Source organism: Ischnura elegans, chromosome 5 (assembly GCF_921293095.1).
Source record: "Ischnura elegans chromosome 5, ioIscEleg1.1, whole genome shotgun sequence".
Taxonomy (NCBI): domain Eukaryota; kingdom Metazoa; phylum Arthropoda; class Insecta; order Odonata; family Coenagrionidae; genus Ischnura; species Ischnura elegans.
In genome coordinates, this window is record NC_060250.1 from 131,693,883 (window position 1) to 131,718,488 (window position 24,606).

Genomic DNA, 24,606 nt, shown 5'->3' on the forward strand with positions numbered 1-24,606 from the left:
TCTAAAATTTACCGGAGAAAATCCCCGATTTGGGCCCCCCCCCCAATATTTTTTGTAAGTCGGCATCCCTTTTCGCCATCCTTTTTCATAATCGGCATATCGAAGTGGCAAAGCATAAAGAGCTACATGTCGATCGATTAATCGGCATTTCCTTCAATCGACGATAATCTTTCGGGCGAAAATTATAAGAGAATTTTTGAAAGCTTATTTACTACGCCAGATAGAAAAAGGCGGAAAGAACTCATGGCTTACTTTTTCGCAGTTTTTTCATGGAATATTACCACAGGGGCGCAGCTAGGAATTATGGGTAGGGGGGATTTAAGGCGCAACTAACGCTGGGGTGTCTGAGAGTGTGGAATACCCGCCAGGGTAAGCGAGGACACTCCCCTAGAAATTTTTCAGATAAATGTTGAGCTTTTCAGCTTTTTGAGGGATATTGTATTAATACTTGCACTATTTTATAAGTAATATTAATCCAATTAAGTGAAATGGATTAAACTTAAAAATCTCTCTGAGCTCTGGGGGGGGGGGTTTATCCCCCAATCCCCCCCCCCTCGTTGCGCCACTGCATTAGCAGACGCAAGCGCAAGATCATAATGAATGGAGTTCACTCAGCGCGGAGCTGTTTTCCTCTCTATGGTACGCATCGGATCGGATACCTTGGATCCAAATATCCGCGGATACTGCCCTTCATCGGATACATCGGATCCAAAGTCACGGAAGACATCGGATCTGGATCCGAAATTTTGAATAATAGATTCAGTGAATGCAACACCCCATAAGGGTGGAAAGAGTTCCGATTCTATCTTCGAATGCGCCGTCGCATGCGATTCTTGTCCTACTCATGAACCGTTTTGTATGAAAGCTCTCGCAGAGTGAACGTAGGAGAATTTCAGCCGTGGAAAATAAAAAAGGCAAAATACAACTGGCACATAGTGCGACTCTTCCCAAGAGATTGAACAATAATCGAGGGAATCTCAGCGTCAGGAATTTGGATCCGAAAATATCCGATTCGAAAGTTCCGACTCCGAAAATCAAGTATCCGATCCGTATCCGGATCCGAAAAAAATCCTGGATCCGTCTATCCCTAATATTAAATGTTAATTGTTAAACAAACCAATCACTAATTAAAGCTGTGAACAGAGTTTAAGATTCCTGATGGCACAATCTACCAAATTCATTAGTATTGGATGCTATCCCTTGTCACTGTGTGAGTGATATTGATTCACGATCTCGTTCTTGTCATCCTCCCTTCTTTAGAATGAGGAAGAGTTCGACGAGGCGCCGATGGCACGCATTCTTTCGATGAACAAGCCGGAGATGGCGCTGCTCGTGTCCGGCGGAATTGGAGCCATGCTGGTGGGGTGCAGCATGCCCACGTTCGCCGTGCTTTTCGGCGATCTGTACGGGGTAAGACTTCTGATTAAGATGACGCACGTTATAGTACAGTAGCTGACTTGGCGAACTTCGTACCGCCTATTAATCACTGAACATTTCAGTTTCACCATTTTTAATCAAGAGCGGCTGTACTGATTTTAATAATATTTAGCTTACGGTAAAATAGTAATGAAAAATTTCAAAAAACATAAATGAGCCGAACAACGGCTTGTTAGAAATATATTTTCTTTATTCAAACTACACCAGGGAAGTAGACCAAGGCATGTTCATGCGGATTTTTTCAATGAATTTTCTAATTTCCATGTTTTAAATTAGGAAATTTAAGACACTGGGGTCATACAAAGTAGTTATTAATGTCAAACCCGTTCTTGGAGCAAGTTTACGCCACGCTAGACCGATACTTGACTGACGCTCAAAATCTCGTGAAAATAGCCCCTACGAAGCAGCATTAATATGCCATATACTCGTCGCGCACTCGTTATAACTCGGTTCGGGGAAGTGCACTGCGTACAAAACGTACCGCGGCTCCTACATATTCGGGTTTAATGTCGTGAGTTAAGCACCTTCTGATGTATGATAGTTTTTGTTTTTTTTATCAGGCGCAAGATAAAGCGGATGAAACGGAATAAATATAGCGAAGCGATGAAAGAGATTAAGCAGATGGTTTACCTTCTCTTGAGCATACTACATATAAAACATTGGATTTTTCATGAGCATATGAGCACAAACACTGAAAGATTGACCTTGTGATTTGTTAATCATCATCACGAATGCAACACGAACTGTAATTCGTTTAAGCTCAAAATGGCATATAAGTTGGGATCATAGAATCTTCTGAATGAGAACTCCATCATCTTTGAATTTTCCTTTCAGTATAGTGGCGTGAATCACACTCATTATTAGTTTTTTAAATCACCTAACGCGTTCTGTTGGATAGTTTTGGTTGGTTTAGGTTTCGAATTGTCGTGAACACAGACCCTATCTTTAGCAGTAAATCGTGGTAAGCCAGGTACGTCAAAGCACTTTAAATATGCAGATATTTAGTTGATAACTTCGTCTTCGTTTGTTACACAGTTAAAAAATATGAATTCATGCAGAGTACCAAGTATTTGATCCTGATTTACCAAGTTTGAGTCATCCACATATTCGTTCTAGGCTGCCAAAATTGCTCGCTCAATCAACCATTTGTGATTTTTGTGGTGATCAACCATATTCGGGAACACTTTGGTGATGAGCTCACCTTCCGATGAAACTAATTTGCAAACATTCCGAGGAAGTGAAATCAAACTGCTCGATTCGTCGACAGGAACACAGTCATCACCTGATGATGATGTCTAACGTTGAAACCATGGTCGTAAATTTGTGAATAAATATTAATGTGAAAGCACAAAGTTCATTTTTTAATAATGAATCGCTTTCACCAAATTACGCCTCAAAAAATCAATCAAATTTATCAAGAAATAAATATATTTATTATTTAAAAAACAAAAAGAAATTTAAATAAATGATGAGACATACCTTTTATGCAGTATTTTAGTTTGTTTTCTAGTTGCTATGACCACTTCGTAAATATTCAAACTGAACTAAAACATTATAAACTGAAGATTTGCTAGAAAGTCAATGAGTATGACTTGATTATCAAGTTGAATATCCACATACTGATCTAATAACGTAAATGAATTATAAATATAGAGCTTTGATAAATTGCTACAGCAAACATTTATTTTTAAAACCATCTTGAGTAATTGCACAAGACATTTTATTCCTCAATATTTTCTTCGTGCTGTGGTGGGATGCGTTGGAACAAGGGTTGGCAATAAAAACTAAACGAAAGTCAAAACCAGTTAAATATCAATAGTTTCGTTCCCGCGAGCGAAACGTAGAAACGAAACGAAATAGATTTAAACCGGGAGCTAAACTCAGGGTCAAAGTCGGAGTTAAATCGGAGTCAAAGCTACTTCGGGTCGAAACTAAAGTAAAACTCTGAGACGAAACGAAATACAGATAATATTTCGCACCGGAGGGACCACGTGCTTCACCTTCCAACGGTTTAGTTGCGACCCGTACACCGAGTAAAAAAGAATGGTTGAGTGGAGTAAAGGTTCGTCCTACAATAGTTGCATGGGGAACTCATATTTTTACCACAAACAGGAGGGGGTGAACGAAAACTGGCCATTCGATTTTTAAGCCCAAGGTTTCAACCTCTCTATACCTATGCCAAAAGTAATGGGTCGAAACTATTCTCTCTAATCCCGCTCCACTCAACTTTTGGGATCGAAACTTAATTATGAGCAGCGGAGTTTCGATTCATTTAGTTCCGTTCCTGGGACTAAACTTTCGTCCCGGGTCCAAACTTAACTCTTTGGTTTTTTTTAATTTCGTGCAGGAACAAGACTAAACCTAGGCCTTGTATTTTCGTTTCCCTCCGGTTCGAAATAAAGCATTTTCGTTTCGTTTTACTTGCATCAATGGAACACATACTTAAGGTATTCATTAAAATAGTGATTTTTTTATAATTAAATCCAAAGGTTTTGTCACTCAGCGACCCAGAGGAAGTCCGCAGCGAGAGTGGAATGTATTCAGTATATTTCCTGATTACAGGAATAGTTACTGGTACAGCTGCTTTTCTCCAGGTAAGTTTCAATTTCTTAATGGCATTTCTCGTTATCATGTTTTCATCCAGTCTAACTACTCCCTAAATATGCCTGATTAACAATATTTTGACATGTGGGGCCAAGCAGACTAGATACATGATAATGTTTCACAAGATTTTATTCATTTGGTCATTGGTTAAAAAGGAAATTAATGCCAAGGTATGGCTTTTCTATTACATTGGTGTATTGGAAGCTGATTTATGCAAAGAAACGCTGAATTAGGTCAACTAGGAATAAAGAGCGTAATTATTTTCATTAGTTGATGATATTACAAACTGGAATCGTAGATATTTTACCTTTCCGACGATATGAAAGTGGCCCTTCATCCGTAATATGAGCTAGAAACAAGCTTTCAGATCGTCATTGATGACAATGGTTGCTATAGAGTACCTAATTGCACATTTAGTACATTATTCTACCCCCAGTTGTGGTCAGCTAAAATTAGGCAAATACCATGACTACGCTGAGTTGTTGGAGCATTTTTGATCATCAAAAAATCCTACAGGCAACTTTTCACGTAACCCATGTTCGCTGAGAAAAAGATACATATAATTGTCAGCATATTCCGGGCATGGCATTACTTATTTATTAGCGGTTATTCGTTCTCTTGACCAATTGAGACCCGTTCATGACGTCACTGGATTGCAACTCGTGCAGTGGATTAACAAAAATTTTAATACATGAAGACATATGGACGACTTGAGCATCGGCGGCACTGAAACTGCGATTGTTATTGAAACGGAATCGATTCGTGACTTCGTGGCACTAAATTAACAGTGGATAGATGAAAAAGAGAGACAGTGTTAATATATTTCATACAGTATTTAATAAACGGCTAAGGTCTAACAACTCTTGGTAATGCCAACGAAATAGGTTAAACTTGGTCGGTTATTAAATATTGTGTGTTATATGTTAAGTATCAACTTTTATAACGTTTTTATAAACTCGCTTTGCCGTTTGTCCTCTTTTCAGATTCCAATCTTGCAACGCAATTTTAACCCCTCTTTCCGATAAGCTATCGAGCTGTAATTTTCAGGATAACTCAGAACCAGAAGACGATGCAATATTCTAACATTTTTATCATGACTTTAACTGTATCTCGATTGCTACCCAGGATTTGAAATTAAATTTGAACATTAGTTTAAAAAATGGCTACCAAAATCTGAGTAGGACGGCGCTGTGATCGTTTAAAGGAAAGAGAATAGGTCTCTGAACAAAATTTTAATATCCCTTCAAATACTAACTAAAAATCGTAAAATATTGTAAAAATGTCATAAAGGCCACTTTAACGCACTTATTTCACATATTTTCTTAAGAATTTACTAAATAAATGACCGAAACAGTTCCAAAAACACACCCACTTCAAAACGCAATTCCATTGGCCAGCCGGAAAGTGACGTCAGCTCATGCAATCGTGTGGGAAATCCAGTGGCGTTGCGCATTGTCACCAAAGTTCTCGGTTTATTTAACGACTTTAAGTGAGGTTTTATTTCTTATATATCTTTCGGAGATTTTATCGTAAAAAGCAAACGCCACGGAACCTGGTTTCACCTAGGCCGACACCGGAAACTTGCCGAAAATTACAACGGCAGCAATGTTTATTTACATAAGCAACAGAAATTGCTACATGCATGCTGAAAGCCGGGGAGTGAAGATGCATAGCTATGGAAATATAATATCACCGGCTCTCGTAAAGTACATATTAAATGTGTTTATGAAATTTAATAATGAAATTACATTTATTAGGTTCGGACGAGAAGATTACGCTGACGACGCCATTGGCACTCTAAACCACAGTGTCTAAACATATGTTTAGACTGCCATTGGTTGCGTGTAAATTACGCACAATCAAAACGAATGTATCGTTCGAGCTCGTGTGTGCCCCGAGCACAACCTATTATGTGGAGGCACGAGTTTTTGAGGAGGACGGTGAGGTGGAAGTTAACAGCCTTTCTTGCAATGATTGCATAGCTAGTTCTGAGAGCAGTTCAAGTATTATGTAAGTAAGGCTGGGCAAAATTGAAGTGCACAATACCTGTGACTTGGGAGTTTGAAATCTAAAACAGTATTTGAAATACTTTTTGAAAAAAAAACATTTGTAAGCCGGCCGGTCGACGGCCGACAGGGGGCTTCGGTAATATTTTTACAACACCTTCCCTAGGTATTTCGCTGGAATCCTCATTCCATGGACAGGTGAAACTTATTTCAGTTCCAAAAAATGTCCTCAAAAAGCAAACCACGGCATCACCTTATTCATTAATCTCCAGAATTTTCCCTAGATAGTGAGCTGCTGCTGAATCTAGCCAGAATCCAATCTCCACTTTGAATGTTAGTCACCGAATTTGTTAAGCTTTTTCGACTCATGCTATTTTGTTTCAGGCATTAATGCCTGAAACAAGACCATTAATTAATACCATGTCGTCTACATCCTCCTCGTCAGAAGACATGATATCCAATTCCCTATCATAATCAATCAACAAACTGAAGTAAGCTATCTTTATCAGATAAACCTTCAAAATGAGAGTTAATGAGAGGACTCTAATTAAAAGACCTAGTTTTATGAACTTCGGTGTTTTGCAAAATTTATTTAAGAAAGTTTAACGCAAGAACTGCCAGACAGAAACTAAAAGTTTAACGCAAGAACTGTTAGACAGAAGCTAAAAATTCAATCCATACTTCAACCTCGTAGCCTGGGGTAAGTGCGACAGGGGGTCGCACTTACCCCAGGCAACGGGGTCGCACTTGCCCCGGGAGGTAGGAATGAATGGTTACGACGGGGAAAGTGCGACCCCCCATCTAAACTTAATATAATGACCCGAGTTCCTAATTTAAAGTAAAGCAAGGAAAACCAATCCATGAAGAAGAGAAAACAAGATATAGTTCTTACCTAACACCTCCGATGCGTTGATTCAGAGGGAACTGCGGTATAACCTCTCCTCACAACCAACTAAGACTACGAGATGAACGGACGGGTATATTTCCTAAGCATGTGGAACGAGAAATTAAGGGATAAGCATTACAAAGTCGTTGGCTCTGGTTTCATAACAATGTGTGGAATATGTTGCACGACCGCCACCTGCTTCGAGAACGGAAATACGATTTACCTGAAGGGGGGTCGCACTTACCCCACCTCACCTTATGGAAACTAAGAGATCTTAAAAAATATTTAACCTGTTTTTGCTCGTAAGGATAGTTACAAATAGTACACGAGAAAGGTATGTTTTAAAAATATATATTTTACTTTTTAAAGTAAAACTTCTCAAATGCTGCTCTATATGGTTGCATTAGTCTCCTTGAGGAATAAAAATTTTTCAAAAAGTGTCGGATAGAGATCCCCTCGAAGTGGATAAAGCCAGCAAGTGAAAAAACTTTCCACTGGTGAAGATGAGTAGGTATAGAATTGTGTCAAATCTGATAAACAATGCGTTAATATTAGAATTCATTTTTTTCATTCATTCACATTCGTCGGCACTTTCTCATCCGAACCAATCTTCGTTCAAGTCTTGGGTGACAGTATGAAAATATTTATTTGGAACATTTCTCGTCGTATTTCTGCACTTAGGCACAATGCAGTACTTGAAGCTATACGCTGCGACATATCGAGGAATAACTACGACACGAAAAATACGGCGTAAAAACCACAATATCTCCACTGTAAACTTCAATAATGTGCACGGTCAAGGTGGTTAAGAACAACACTATTGCATGAGCTGACGTCATTCAAGATGGCGGTGGTGCGAATTACGTTTTTCCTTGATGGCTTGTGAGACGTATTTTAAATGCTCATAATAAAAAAATAGATGACTTTACAGCCATATAGTTATAACTTTTAGCTTAATAATTACACCTACTTTTCAGAAACGTCTTTACCTACATAGGTGTTCAGAGACCTATTATATGAATTCAAAACAACGAATTTGTTTACTTCAAAGCTGATTGAGTTATTGATTGAGCTAAAATTTACGAATAAAAAAAGCAAGAGGGAAATAGGAAAATTGGGAAAGGACTTGCGACTTAAAAAAGACAGACATTGTTTCACACGATGTCCCGCACAAAAAAGGTGAAATTAAGAGGAAGAAGAATTATTTAACTCGGACAAACTTTTGCTTACATATAAGTGGCGTGCAAACTTGCCATATGAATTATCATACAGCCGCTTAAATTCCTAAATCAAACTATATATGAAAAAACACAAATTTGGGATATAAATAAATGCACTTTTTGTTTGTTAAAGTAAACAACACTTCTTGGCTACCAAGCCGTTGATGTATTCCTGTTGTTGCAAGAAGTGGTAAATAAACTCCAATGGGTGCTTTCCATTCATTGACACACGTCGACACAAGTCGACTTGCGTCGTGGATTTCGTGTTCCATTCGGTGTGTGTCGCCGACTGTTGTGACACAAGTCAACAAACGGTAACGCTCAGGAATAGGAGAGTCATAAACAAATGACGCGAGTGGACACAAGTCGACGCGTGAGTCGCATGAATGGAAAGCACCCAATGAAATCACCGCTTGGTGCGTAACGACCTTCCTTACTTTACTAGTATCATGATTCCAAGGGAGGAAATAAAGTTCAAAGGCCACATTGCTGCATGGGCAAATGCCATCATTATATATATATAGTTATACGCTAGAAATTTTTACTCTTAATGACATTAATAGTTAATATTTACGGAGGCTAGGTGTAGGATAAATTCTGAGCTAAGTAGAAAAAAACGTGCATATCGTAGAATACAAATGGCTTGAAATCTGAAGATAACACGCCTATAAAGCAACATAGAGCTGTGAGGAATAAATTTGCCGATGGCACTGAATCTCCCTTCGCGCCGATCTGTAAAGGCAGACAGCCAGTAATCAATTTAGCTTCAATTTTATGAACAATACCCACTATCTCAGGAATACCGAGTGCGTTCCTAAAGTCATGTACATAGTTGGAATTTCCAAGCCACCTCTAATGGTCGGATTGGGATCAAACTGCTTGTAGTAGGTTGTATCTAAGTATTGCCGTAAAATCGGTCTCGGTGCCCTCCAAGCTGTGGAAGCCCAGGACTTAAGTTATTTTAAACCTCTACGCGCCAACCTTGTCACGAAAAAAAAACAACGTTCATGCAACGACGCTATGCGATTAAGTTCTGTGCTAAACTGAAAACATCTCTTGAAGTGACAAACAAAATGATTCGTGAGGTCTCCGCTCTGTCTTCACAATTTTCGAGGTTCAGGGCCGGGGTGAGGTTAACGACGAACAACGCTCTGGTCGGCAGCAATGAGCAAAACAACGGTCAATGTCTTTTTCGACAGTAAAGAAGTGGCCCATTAGGAGTTTATCCCTTAATGACAGACAGTCAAAGTTGTCTCTTGAAAGGATGCGATGGAGAGAGTCCGAAAAAGGGTCATCAGGGTGAGAGAAGACATCCCCGCTACCCGGCAACTCCATCACGGAAACGCCTTGGCACAACGCGCTACGAGTCCACGAGTTCCTGGCCAGACACTGTAAGCCAACGCCTTCTCACCCCCACTATAATCCTGATTTCGCCCCAGCAGACTTCTTTTTGTACCCTCGGATTAATGCAGCCCTTAAAGAAACCCATTTTTCGTCCACAGAAGACATCCAATAGACGAAGAACCTGCGAGAGGTTCAGGGCTCGTAGGCGTCGTGGCAGAAGAGTCACTGGAAAAAATGTGCACAGGGCCAAGGACAATACTTTGAATGCTTTAAAATGTTTGCGCATATCTGCTCCATAAATTACTTTAAAAATAATGGCATTCCTTTCGGAAAGTACCCTATATTTTTAGCCACTCTCTTGTCTTCTTTCAGGTTGTAATAAATGTATCACTCATTGCAGATGTTTTCCTTCAACTTGGCTGGTGTGAAGTTAACCAATCGCCTCAGGCTTTTGTCGTTTGCCGCCATGTTGCGCCAAGAGGTGGCGTGGTTTGATGACGAAAGGAACAGTGTGGGGGCGCTGTGCTCCAGGCTGTCCGGGGATGCCGCCAGTGTTCAAGGAGTAAGTGAAAGTATTCAGTAGCATATAAGCATACATGTCATAATAATTCACACGAGGAGAAAGAAAATTATGGGAACACATATAATAAAGTGGATCAGTACATCGGCGATGAAATACATGGAAAATTAGAGGCTGAAGATGGGTTTCCGGATACGCTGAGCCCAAGTGAAATATGGCCCAAAATCTATTTCATCCTTTCCCGCAACGCCATAAGCGTAGACATTTAATATAAATTTGGAGGAGGGGAAGGAAAGGGACACAACACAGAATGGGCAGAGGGAATGTTGATGTGGAAGTTGGAAAATGACAGTCTATAAAAGACTATGTAGGTTTATCCGAGATCAAGAGATTGATACAAATTTTCACACATCAGCATGAAAGTTGGACACGTAGTTGTTCAAGGAGAGGGTTTCTGTGCCATCATATTTTGTTGTACAACCTGACCCTGTTACTCTCCCAAAGTCTTGGCAGCACATAATATAAGCATTGATTTCACTGCAATTACTATTTTTTGCTTTTTGATAGGAATGACAATTGAGAGAGAGGGCTGGGATTTTTTAAACGGACAGCTGCAGAATTGACACTTGCCATTTCTTAATCCGTTTTCTTTTGCGATTATCATTCTTCTGAAAATCAAATACGTAGCGGAAGTTCTCAAAAAGCATTGGCAGAGGCGTGAGGCAAGGCTGTCCTCTATCGCCGCTGCTTTCGTATACGCTGAGGAGATGGTAAGAGAAGCGTAGGACGACTTGGAAGCCTGAGTGAAAGTGATGATGTTTAAATCGGTAAGGTTCGCGGATGATCAGCCAGTCAGCGAGGGGAATTCAGACTACAGTGGATGCGTTATACTACTAAAAAAAACCAACGGACAAGCAAGATGACAATTTTGGCTAAAAAAATCAAAATTTTATTCGATTCTACCGAATTAATTAACTTTAAGAGTAGGAATATTGAAGGACCTAAATTTAATTTAAACTACTTTGTAGCAAAAATATTGGTAGCAATTTTGATGGCCTTGCGACGATTATGGGATGAGGATCAATCAAAAGAAGACCAAGATAATGCGGTTTTATAAGGCGCTGCGAGCGTGTAATGTGTGATTCAAGGTAATAGTAGGTGGGGAAAAACTTGAGCTGTTAGAGCAATTCAACTATTTGGGCAGCACATTAGAGGAAAACGGATATAGTTATTGTAAGGATTATAGAAAATGGAAAAAGGACATCAGGAAGAGAATTGCATTAGCAAATTAGGTGTTTATGAACAGGAAGGAACCTATGAGAGGATCTTAATGTATGAATTAAAAGAAAAGGTCGGTGAATAGTTTGATCGGGAGTGTGACTCTTGACGGTGCGGAAACGTGGACATTAAGGAATGAGGACGAGAGAAGATTGAAGGTATTCGAGATAAGTAAAGGAAAAATTAATTCTTCCTTTTTTTACAAGTATGGGGAAGAATTGAGAAGGTGAAATGGACAGTAAATAGGAGGAATGACGAAGTGACGAGAATTGGATTGAGCAGCACAGACTTTCTATTCTAGCGTAGGTTTCCGCGGCGTTGATCATGGTCAGTGCTGATTTTTGGGTTCCTCAGTCGCGTTGGTTGTTTTTGGATGACAACAGTTTCGGGAGCCATCCTGCTCCCGTCTTCAGGTCGAAGGTGAAAAGTTCTCATCTCTCATTATTGGCGCGCCGAAGGCGCGTATCAGCTGTTCCGGTAAATTCAATTACCCCAACCAGCCAAAGGACATTACAATATTTTTTGCGCAGGTGTTTATGTTGTCGGTGTAGTGTGGTGTTTGTGTTAGCAGAAACTTAAATAATAAATATAGATTATACATAACAGAGTTTGGAAATTTTATAAGTTCACACAGTTGAGAAAAGTAGTAATACATAAATGGATTTTTTTATGACAGCTAAATGTTGCTCTTGTAAGTATTTTCACCGTGGCAGAAGAAGTTCAACTGCAAGCATTGGCGATTTCACCAAGCAAATGCGAGCGAAAGAATGTTAATCGTCTTTACAATGGATCGTTTGCGATCATAGGCGGATCCAGGGGGGGGCACGTGCCCCCCCCCCCAGACCCTTAAAAATATGCTATATTTTAAATACGGTCCCATTATCATTTCGTTCGTTTCGTATTACGAGGTATCCTTGTGCCCCCCCCTGAACAAAATCCTGGATACGGCCTTTCTTGTGCCCCTCCCAGAAAGAAATCCTGGATCCGCCCATGGTTGCGATAATAAATTGTAACACTTACGGTCGCGTCGGGTCAAAACATCGGTTGCATCGAAACTGAGGAACACCTTCAACATTTAACTTTACTTAGAGGTAGAATTACAATAAATTAGAAACCAGAAAAACTTCAGTTCGAACGACATTATTTTATTAAAAAAACATGGAAGAAAAAAGACGTCAATATGACCCGATGTGATGTATTCCGGGTAATTGGCCACATCCAAGCTCTTTGTGATGTCTGATCCAATACGCAATGTATGTTGTTATTACCACATTAATTAACAAATTAATAAATATTAAAGCTGATTGAAAATCATTGTTTTCACTAATTATTTGTCATATTTCTCATTAGTGCTCTCCCTCTATCGCATTGATTACTATTTCATTCATACTAGGAAATATCGTAAAAATTTTCGAGGTGTACTTTTTAAAAAATTTCACGAAGTAGGCGCATTTCGGTTGGCGTAATTGACTTTTACGATGCTTTGAATAGCACTTAACAATTTTGTAATGTGAACGTTGACCAGCTCTCCCCTTCGAGGAGAGTCGAATAAGGAGAGAACAATGCAAGTAATCGCCATTCTTTATAATAGCCACCCGTACTTGCCAGTCTCGTCGAGAGCGTGCGTATTTGGATTCTGCCGAGAAACGTCTACTGAGTGGCTGAGAAGGGACTAATGCCACCAGAGAGCAAAAGTCAACCTTCGAATCCTGACCACTCTCAGCATCGCCCCTCCGCAGTGAAATGTGATACCGCGTCGGGTGTTTTTTTCGGTCGGAGCGAAGCTCGATCGCTACTCTTTTTTTTCCTTCGATCAGCGACTGCTCAGGGAGGCTTCCCATTCCACTGGCCGTAGCGGCCGACTTAGGAACTAAAAACTGGCGACCGATACATTTGGATTTTTGAACAGGGTAGTTTCCTTCATCAAAGAATACGAAATGCATTGATTGCGATTTGTTACCCACCATTAGTGTATTCATAATATACATTTTATTTGGTTTTAGAAATCCCAGTTTATACGAATGGCAATGGTCAATTTTATCCTCTCACCTATCCTATATTTTATCCTAAAAGGCCAGATTGGCGACCATGCGATTCCACTCCACGTGACGTCACAGGGACCTAGTTTCTACACGATTAGACAGGAGTTTTACATCATCTGAGATTACCAATGCATGCATGAGGCTCAGAGTTCAGGGAAATGTGTCTTAATAATCACCTATTAAAACTGCCTATGGTCGGAAAGTTACCTTCCTTTGATAAGGTATTAATAATCCTTATTTCTCGCGGCTGAGCTTAAAGCCACCGAATGCGTCCACCGGGTTGCGGATGGTGGGTCGACCTTTAGATATAGAGGTTAGCTGCGAGATAAGCGAGTTCTCTCGTCGAATAAGCAGTCGTGGACAAAAAGCGGCGGTATTCTGAGGGGGTATTGGGCTACCCTTGGGTAAGGTAGACCATTTAAAATATACCAAAACCTGTGAAGATACCGTGACTTGGCGACTGGGGGCCGCCAACAATTATGCCTCTCATCACCCGGGGGAGAGGGCAGCAGCTCTTCTTCACATGTGCGAAGGTAGAGACCATACTGGTCGGTACAGCGACACACATTCCACTACGGGCGTGGTAACATTTACTTTAACGGCTGTAGTACTGCGATGTGGAAGGCAAGGGGAAAACCACCACATTATCATCCCGAGGAGTCACAGCTACTCCACTCAATTTATGTAACGACATGATGGAATTCTCTCGGGTAAAATATTCCGGAGGTAAACTAGTCCCCCATTCGGATCTCCGGGCGGGGACTACTCGAGAGGGTACATCGGTCAAACGAGATAGAATGTTACGGATAGGAACATGGAACGTCAGATCACTTCATACCTGCGGTAAGCTAGAGAACTTGAAGGTGGAGATGCGAAGAATGAACCTCGATGTATTAGGCATCAGCGAAATGAAGTGGCCCCAGGAAGGAGACTTTTGGAGTGGAAGCTACAGAATGATACACACGGGATCGCTAAATGGTAATGCTGGAGTAGGCATAATGCTTAGAAAGAGCGCCGGGATGCGTGTTAAAGCTACCTGCAGTTTAATGAAAGGATAGTAATGGTGAAGATAGATACTAAACCCGTAGCTACTGTAGTGGTACAGGTTAACATGCCTACGTCAGATTATGAAGACGAAGAAGTAGAAGATATCTACCAAGATATAGCGGAAGTTATCAAGCAGGTAAGAGGGGAAGAAAATCTTATTATTTTAGGTGACTGGAACGCCGTCGTCGGCGAAGGTCAAGACGGAATAATAACTGGGAAATATGGGTTGGGTAACCGAAATGAAAGAGGAGAAAGGCTACTTGAATTCTGCACGGATTACAGGCTAGTGGTTGCCAACACTTTATTCAAAAATCCCCTGCGAAGAAGATACTCGTGGAAGATGCCAGGAGACCGTAGAATATTCCAAATCGACTACATTCTAGTGAAACAAAGATTCAGGAACCAGGTGAAGGACTGCAAAAGTTATCCAGGGGCAGATATCGATAGTGACCATAATTTAGTTATGATGAAATGCCACCTTAAATTTAAAAAGTTGAAGAAAGCCGTGAAAAACATATGGAAGGTTGAAAAATTGAGGGAGGTTCAGCATTAACTGGCTTTTAAAGAGGCTGTAGAAAATAAAATAGGGGAGGATACGACCAACAAACCAATGGAAGAGAGTTGGAAAACTATTAGAAGTGGTCTGCAGGCGGCAGCTGAGGAAGTTCTTGGTAAAAGAAGAGTCGTTATGAAAAAACCATGGATCACGCAGGAAGTATTAGATCTCATTGAAGAAAGAAGAAAATACAAGGCTGCGAAAACAGAGGAAGGACAGAATCGTTACAAGAGAATAAGGAACGAAATATGTCGTAAAGCGCGGAAGGCTAGAGAAACGTGGATGAAAAGCATTTGCGAAGACGTGCAAAACAATCTTAAACATGGAAAAGTAGAGGCCGCTTATAGGATTGTGAGGAACCACTTTAAGGAAAGGGACGTAAGACGTAATACCCTTAGGGACAAGAACGGAGAACTATTGATTGAAAACGAAGAAAAAGGGAAGAGATGGAAGGAATATCTGGAAGATTTGTACAAAGGAAGTCGCCTCAGAACGAATGCTATCGAAAACGAGAGGGAAGTGGATGCCGATGGCATGGGAGCCCCAATTTTAAGATCGGAATTTGATGCGGCTGTAAGACCTCAGGATAAATAAAGCGTCTGGCATTGATGACATTCCTGCAGAGCTAATTAAAAATTCAGGAGAGAAGACGTTGAACCAGCTATACAAAATCATTAGTGAAATGTATACGACAGGTGAGATACCAAAGGATTTCGAGAGGAACATTATAATCCCTATTCCTAAGAAGAAAAGAGCGGAGAAGTGCGAAGATTTTAGGACCATAAGCCTTACTACACATGCGTCAAAGATACTCACAAGGATCATCTATAGAAGAATAGAAAGAAAAGCAGAAGAGTACTTGGATGAGGACCAATTTGGATTCAGAAAAAACAAAGGCACAAGGGAAGCAATATTGGCCCTAAGACTGCTCATAGAGAAGAGAATGGAAAAGAACAAGCCAACATTCGTTGCGTTTGTGGACTTAGAGAAAGCATTTGACAACGTGGATTGGAGCACAATGCTTGGAATCCTAAAGGAAATTGGGGTTCTTTATGATGACAGAAGAATCATCCACAGTTTATACAAAAACCAAGTAGCCGTGATAAAATCAGGGCCCAGCTGTGAAGAAGCAAGAATTAAGAAAGGAGTGCGACAAGGCTGTACATTGTCACCCGTAATTTTCAACGTTTACATTGAGAAAGCCATTAATGAAATCAAAGAAATGGAATTGGGAGTGAATATCCATGGAGAAAAAATTAGCATGCTTAGATTTGCCGATGACATAGCCGTTATAGTAGAAACAGAGAAGGATTTGAAAAATATTCTGGCTAATATGGGTAGGGTAATGAGTAGATATCAACTGAAAATAAGCACGAAGAAAACCAAGATAGCATATAGATATATTAGTATGCAGCAGAAGAGAAGAAGTCAAGACCAACATTAAAATAGGGAGGCAAAAACTGATAGAGGTGGATGAATTCTGTTATTTGGGAAGCAAGATAACTAGTGACGGGAGAAGCAAGAAAGAAATTATCAGCAGAATAGCCCAGTAGGGGCTTTCTCTAACTCGATAGCAAGTCTTATCGACGTTGCTGCGTCGTTAGCTTATCGAAAATCTTAACTAACGACAATTGGTTTTCTCTACGCTCGCTTAACGATATTTTCTCGATAGCACTAACGAAAAATGCCGATAGCTTATCGGGGGCCTTGGGAGCCCGTCTTAAGCTTATCGACGCCCGCTATAATGTTTTTCGGTATCGGTTTTAAAGTTTTAATTCTGCTACAACAAAGCGATAAAGGTATATTCACTTGAAAAATTGTAGGAACACTTTTGCGAAGGAGATGGAAAGCTTTAAAACGTTTTGCTGTAATCAATTAGTATAAATAGTGGCAACAGAGACATTAGTTTTTGCGGGGGAGTAAACGTGCTGTTTGAAGTAGATTTGAGAAAGTTATTAACCTTGTAAAAATTGGTGTGAAAATAATATTTACACATCCCAATTTTGGTGCTTAGATTATTTTTAGTCGGTAGTTTCTTTCGGCTCGATTGATGGGACTTCACTTTTTAGGTAGGGAGCTAATCACTCTTGAGGATAGATCAAATATAATCAAGCATCTAGTGCAGAGAGAACGACTTAGGAATACTCAGAATCCTAATTTTCGAAGGACTTTTAATTCGGAACAACCGTTTGAATAACCCCCGATATGGCCCTAACACTGACAGATCTTTGATACCTTTTTTGGCTGGCTTAAGCCACCGTTCGCGAAAAAAATAACGGTTTCCCTCTTTTACTCAGAACTCATTAGTCGTCACTTTTAACTTTTGCAATGCTGTTAAACTAAGTCCCAACGAATAATATGCCTGTGTTTTGATGGGTCCATGCATACACTTATTTTAATATCATTTGCAGTTGCTGATTGCAGTGATTTTCTATGCCTAATTGTGGCTACCGCAACGATTAACCTATGCTACGTTTTGCTTTTGTGTGAGTTTAATCAGTAATTCGATGCCTCAACATGGTGAGTGACTATGAAAATATTATATTACTTCCTTAAATGCGCATTTTTTTCTATGTTTACTTCATTGTGTTTATCTTCGCTTTGCGTAGAATATAATTTTAAGTAACAACAACACCAACAACATTAACACTTCCGTAATCTTTACTCAAGAAATTGACACTAAAAAACGTTAAGTTTGTGACACGAGTTCACAATCACAACACTCGCGATGATTCCTTCCATGACATCCGCGTAATCTCGGTATTTTTTATTAACGAATTGATATCAAACATCCCAAAATATGATGAAAGCGCCAATAAGTTTTTCTAATTGAATAACTACCACTGTGGAAGTTGTGGACTTATAGCGGAAATAAGTTAAACGATGTAAACAAGCCGTGGCTGAAGAGGCACTCCGAAATTTATATCGTTATAATACTAATAAAAATAATTTTGTCACTACTATAACCACGAGAGTAAAATTATTATAGGCGTAGGTGAACGAGTAAGTAGCAGACAAAGTCCTCTTCAAGATAATTATACTTGAAAATTACGATACACAATGCACCAAAAGTTGCCGATATTCTTCCATCGACGACTGTTGAATCCTTGAATATACACGCTTACTTACACTAATTTCCCCCTTATTTTATTTTGTTCTTCATGGAAATATATTACGACACATTATAAAAACAGTAAATGAATCCACTACTAAAATGATACTCATCAGTTTTCTCCATCATTTATTATTCTTTTCCAAATCGACCGGTGCGTTCTTTAGCAGCTTCTTGTTTATTTATCGTTCATTAGTTACCGTAGTTAGGCACTGCTTCTTAATGCTACCGAACGAATAAATCTAGGCATGTGATTGGTTGAAAATTCTAGCCTCACTCGCAGGCGCCGACGGTGTATTGTTTGCTATCGACGAGCCGTGGTCTTGTTTTGCAACGACGAGCTGTCGTTAAGGTGAGATACAGAAACACACTTTCGATAAGAGGGTATCGTTGCAAGCTCAGAGTAAGGATTGGGGTAGAGGGCGCTTTCAGGCTGCGCAGTAGCAGATTCTTGTAGTCAACATGGTTACCACGTGATCGTGGGAAGTAGTGCGGGAATCCCTTGTGGGAAGAATTGTGGGAAGAATTGTGGGAAGTGTGGGATGTATATGCTGTATATGCGGGATCTTGACTACATGCGCAGTAGCCAAAGCGCACTCTCCCCCATCCTTACTCTGAGGTTGCAAGAGAGGACTTTCGTTAACAACCCGTTAACAACAAAACGTTAACGAGTTAGAGAAAGCCCCTACAGGCGAAGAGAGCATTCCACCAAAAGAGAGACCTGCTTACAGCGGGAAAGTTAAATATGGAAGTAAAGTAACAATTCATAAGAACCTACATCTGGAGTATGCTCCTATACGGAAGTGAGGCATGGACAATGACCGCAGCGGAGAAAGCAAGGATAGAGACCTTTGAAATGTGGTGCTACAGAAGAATGATGAAAATCAAATGGATTGACCGAGTTAGTAACGAGGAAGTCCCAAGAAGGGTAGGAGAGAAGAGAAGCCTCATGAAAACCTTAATAAGAAGACGGAACAACCTTATAGGCCACATCTTGAGACATGATGGCCTGATGAAGACAATCGTCGAAGGGCAAGTGGAAGGCAAGATTGGAAAAGGAAGACCTCGGACAAAATATATGGAACAAGTAAAGAGAGATGTGAAAGAGAAGAATTACGTAGGTGTGAAAAGATTAGCTGATAGGAGAACTGAGTGGAGAGCTGCGTCAAACCAATCCTAGGATTGTTGACCAGTGATGATGATGTGATGATGAATCCTTATTTAAGCCAAGCGCCACCTGCTAGCATTCTGCGTCGTATCAGCGCTCAAAGCCTCGCCCCAAGGTCACCTCACTTGCAGCAGTGGGAACCAGAACGACGTCACACGGCGTTTTCCCAGCATTCATACTTAGCCGTCGCGTTTTCGCGCGCTTGAAAATTTTCACTTTTCATTTAATCACGAAAAATAGATATCGTCATTTAAAAATCTAACAGAGTGAAATACGTACTCCAGGAGTAATAATCTTTCGATTTAGGCAATAAAAAAATAATAGGAAACCACCCTATTGGGATAGAACAGCCTTAATACGGAAAATATCCGGACCATGCAACATTTTGTCACTGACTATGTCACCTATCACACTGTTCTAAAAAATCATCCCCATTTATTTATTTATTTGTCACATCCCCCGTAAACAGCACATAACGGCCTTTTACAACGAGGGTATTCAATATTAACAAAGTACAACACAAACATCCATGCCCTGGTTAGGGATCACCTACCCAGGCGGGATTCGAACCCACGACCTACGGATTGGCAGGCGAGGACTTTACCCCGCCGCCACCGAGGCCGGCAATTTACTCTTAAATTTATTGCCTTTTTAGACAATGTCAGCATCAGATGGCGGACTACATCATAGAGACTTATCTTAGTGATCAGAACAAGTCTCTCGTTTGAGCCTACTTCAAACTCGATACCACCTTTCTCGTGCGTGGTATCCCTGTCATCACTTTCGTCCGTATCCCAAGGGGCTGTTGTATGTTTATATGAGGGCCATATGGAAAGTGATACGGTGAGGAGCAGTTGCACTGATACACAATAGTATATTCATTTTCCTGTACATATTAAGTACCTTAGTTTCTGTATGAGTTGATACTTGTTGGTATGACTTAGGACAGGTTGATGATTTTATCTAATTGCGTCATTTTACCATGACCTTTTAGAATGAAACAAAGCCTTATGTGCATTGTAAGACGTTGAGTTTTTTCTCGTAACTGAAGTAATTTGAATAATTACTGCATTATTCACAATTAATTTATTTTATTTATAAAACTATTATGAATGAATTGAAATGAATTATTTTGCTTTATTATTTCTCATAATTGTGGTATATTTTTTTTAGCGTCATTGCATTATTAATTTCAATTTCGTTACATATTTGATTTTCCTATGGATCTACGGTCCAATCCTACAAAACTATTGTATTCTATCTTATAGTTCGTTTATAGTGTATGACAAAGTTTTGGGAGAGTGTTACGCTTCCATATTTCATCTCGATCACAATTGATTTACACTGTGATTTCATTCCTCTCCAGGCAACCGGGAGTCGGATCGGAGTAATGGTGCAGGCTTTTGCGACCCTCGTGTTGGGAGTTGTCCTCGCCCTCACTTACGACTGGAAGCTTGGTTTGGTCACGGCCACTTCCATCCCAATTGTTCTTGCTTCTGTATCCTTCGAAGGCATCTTAATTCGAACGCAGAATTTAAATGAAAAGAAAGCTCTGGAAAGATCTTCCAAGGTATTTATTATTTATTTATTTATTTATGCTTTATTATCAATACATTCTAACTGCCGGGATCAAGAGAATGATGTCGGCTGCCGAAAACTGAGATGGTATAGAATATAAAAATATATAAAAAAACACACGCGTTTATTCAAACTAAATAAAAGAAAATGGACAACCCCTCCTTGGTCCATAGCATTAGGCTTAAAAAATTACACATAAAAGTAAAAAATATTGGTTTAAAACCAAAAACGTGGAGCCCATTCGCTTCAAATTTAACACTGGAGTGATGTAAATTCATCATGGCACCAATGACATGTTATGTTTTATATCAATGAATATTTACTGCGAAAGAATTTGATTTCTATCCTTTTTCGTTCAAATTAGAATGTGAGTTTTCATTTTGTAATGCATCATAAAACTTACTTCTGCTCAGATTAAATACAAGCGTGGTTTTTACATTAATCTTTAATGTATTCTATCACTTACATTCCCAATTTCATTTTATAAATGTGAGGTCTATAGGACTACCAAAATATTCTACGAAAACAAGTGCGAAACAGCAAAGCCAAAAACGATGGAATACCGCAAAGTGGTATCGCTTTCTAAAATCCATTGTTTACTTTACTTGTTTACTCACCTATTGAGTAAAGGTATGAAATGAAATACTTCATTTTCGCGACTTTTATCCCAATAAAATTTAACCGTGTTACGCTACTGATGACAAAAAAATCGTCCAAATACAACAAAATTATGACGATGTTTACGCCTCATACTCAGTCTTTCGAAAAATTGTCAACAAAAGAGATTCATTGTGTTTATATTATTCTTTTCCAAATGTCACCATTCTCAAAGAAACATTGGCAGCAGATTTTGAAGCAAAACTTGAGCAACAAACCTACGTATCATTTATCTGACAAGAGCTGAAGTACATTCGTAACGTGCCGTCAACACGCCGCCAAGTGGGTTTGCGGCACGGTGCACTCCTTCTATCTATCTCTTCCGAGTTCCAGCATTCAATATGGTAGTTTCCTTCATCAAAGAACACGAAAGGCATTGATTGCGATTAGTTTCCCACCATTAGTGTATTCATAATATACAAATTATTTGGTTTTAGAAATCCCAGTTTAGAGGAATGTTATTGGTCAATTTTTAAACGCATTTGAAAAAGGCCAGAATGACGCCCATGCGATGCCACTCCACGTGACGTCACAGGGACCTAGTCTCTATACGAGTAGATAGGAGTTTAACATTATCTAAAGGCCGTTTTACACGGGGCACGGAACTGCGCAGGTTAGAGCTGCATTAATTTCTAAAATGGCGTGGAATTGCGCGAATGCATCAACGAAATTAGAACGGGCTATTTTGCCGTCTTGCATCCACGCATTCTCGCATGTGATCTAGCAATTCACCGCTTTACACGACGCAATTTTGATTGCGCCTTCGCACGTACGTCAGATTGCGCAATTCCGTGTACCGTGTAAAACGGCCAAGATTACCAATGCATGAATGAGGTACAGAGCTCAGAGAAACATCTCTTAATAATCACTCATTAAAATTACCTAGTTCGGAGAGATTCCTTCGTTTGATAGGTTAATAATAATCCTTATTTAAGCCAAGCGCTACCTGCTTGCAGCCTGCGTCGTATCAGCGCTCAAAGCCTCGTCCTAAGGTCACCTCACACGGCGACAGCTGGAATCATAAATAAGTCACGCGGGCTTTTCCCAGCATTAATACTTAGCATCGCGTTTTCGCGCGCTTAAAAAATTTCACTTTTCCTGTAATCGCGAAAAATAGACATCGTCATTTAAAAATATAAAAGCGCGAAATGCGTACACCAGGAGTAATAATCTTTCGAATTAGGCAATAAAAATTAATACGAAACGACCCCATTGCTTCAAAACGGAAATCGACGTTTTTCTTAAAAATGTGCCTAACGCAAATGAATACGGTCGGAATGCCGCCGTCTTTAGACATATCATTTTCTCAATTTTACGCAAGTCATTTATCTGGTTTTTTAATCGAGGTATATCATTTTGGCGATAGCTTCACTAATTGATAAAATCTTTCGTGGAGCACTAATGACAGGTAATACATTTCATTGTTTGGTGTTTTCCGCGTATCACTTTCAGCTCCCTCAGCGAGTGCAGCTGCACCATATTCCTGCGCTCTGTTTTCGAAGCGCGATTTGACGCTAGCCCAGTAAAGCCCGCATTCTCACCCTAGGGCCTTCCCACAATGCACCAGATGAAGTACCCAGCTTCTTTTGGGATTCGTCACCAATTTTTCTTATACGAGTTTCCCACGGTAGGCTTGAAGTTATCGTAACTCTCAGATATTTGACTTGCATGAACGTGACTTCCAACGGCATACCAAACGGCATGACCAAAATCAACAAACGATAAAAATCAATCGTACCAATTTTCGTACAATATTTAATTTAATCGCTTATTTTATTCGATTCAACTTATATAAACTGATTCGAACCTAACTACAGTTCATTTCATTCGTTAAACTTTGTTTAATGTCGATGCACTCCAATGGTGGAAAGAAGCATGTCGAGTAGACTGCAGCAAATAAACCGGTATCTAAAAGTGCAATGTAGCTGGGTAGTAGCCAAAGAAAGTAATGGACAGGTCCACACGAATACATCCAAACAAACGCGTTATCGAGTGGATTGACGGCCAAAGTTTCCGTTAGAAGAGAAGACGGGAGAGCTCACGACACGATAATACCCACGAAGCTACCTCAAATGGCGAAATCATGACAGTGCGGTGTATATGAGGAAGGTGCTCACGAAACGGCAGGTGCGAGGATTGGGAAGTGTACCGACAACCAGATAACTGCTGTGAAAAAGTTACTCCTTCAACTTTAACTTTCAGTTGGTTTGTCAGAAAAGTAAATTTTTTAATTTAACTAATTTCTTTTTACCGATATTCACTTCAGCATTAACCGGTAATTTTTTTTGTTCACCTCCGCTGATTGCAGATAGCAGTGGAGGCCATAGGTAACATACGAACGGTGGCGAGTTTGGGGCTGGAGGGCAGATTCAAGGACGCATACGTGAAAGAGCTCATAAAGCCTCACATATCAGGAAAGCGGAAAGCACACTTGCGAGGACTTGTATTCGGCCTCGGTCAGTCAGTGCCTTTCGTGGTCTACGCCGGCGCCATCTATTATGGCGGATACCTCATAGCGACGGAAGGCCTCCACTACAAAAAGGTCATCAAGTAAGTATTGACGTGAGTCAGGTTTTTAACCCTCATATGGATTATATCTGCGCCTTAGCGTGGTTTTAAAAGTGGTGTAAAAATTTTCCATTCCAATGGATCATTTTGAAATTTTCAGTAGTCTATTTTTTCTGCTTTCTTCGTCTACACATAAAATGTTGTTTGCATAGTGTTGATAGTTTACATTTTATTGGCCTCTAATGAAAAAAGTTACGTCGTTGGATTTACGGCGCCGCTGCGGCGCTCAGTTTATCCTCGTCGCTACGTCGGCGACTGCACTCTCAATGTTAATGTCAAAGCAATTATGTTTCGTATGAAATGCTCTAATCTATTTATAATATTATTATTTAATTTTCTAAACTTTATAAACAAAATGAAATTGTTAAAAATAGGAAAATATTGCTATACCAATTTTGCTTTCTATTTCCACTAAGAATCATAATTTTTGCCTCGATATAATGTTCATTGACAAAACTTCATCTTTTTACAAGAATAATTCATAGAATCTCATGGCTAGCCAAAGTTGTTTTTTCCTGGGCCTCCTACTTAGTTTTGCTTGGGCCGAGAATTTCCTCGTCGCTACTTCAGGTACTGCACTCTG

At 39.9% G+C, this 24,606-nt stretch overlaps 1 protein-coding gene across 1 annotated transcript in view; it reads left to right on the forward strand.

The window, feature by feature from the left end:
- LOC124159568 (multidrug resistance protein homolog 49-like) overlaps positions 1–24,606 on the forward strand; it is a 134,117-nt gene that overhangs the window by 78,086 nt on the left and 31,425 nt on the right. Inside the window, exons 16-20 of the mRNA XM_046535467.1 lie at positions 1,261–1,410; positions 3,927–4,031; positions 9,898–10,059; positions 20,587–20,790; positions 23,764–24,005. Coding sequence (XP_046391423.1) covers positions 1,261–1,410; positions 3,927–4,031; positions 9,898–10,059; positions 20,587–20,790; positions 23,764–24,005 — 863 coding nt within the window. The remainder of the gene's footprint in view (positions 1–1,260; positions 1,411–3,926; positions 4,032–9,897; positions 10,060–20,586; positions 20,791–23,763; positions 24,006–24,606) is intronic.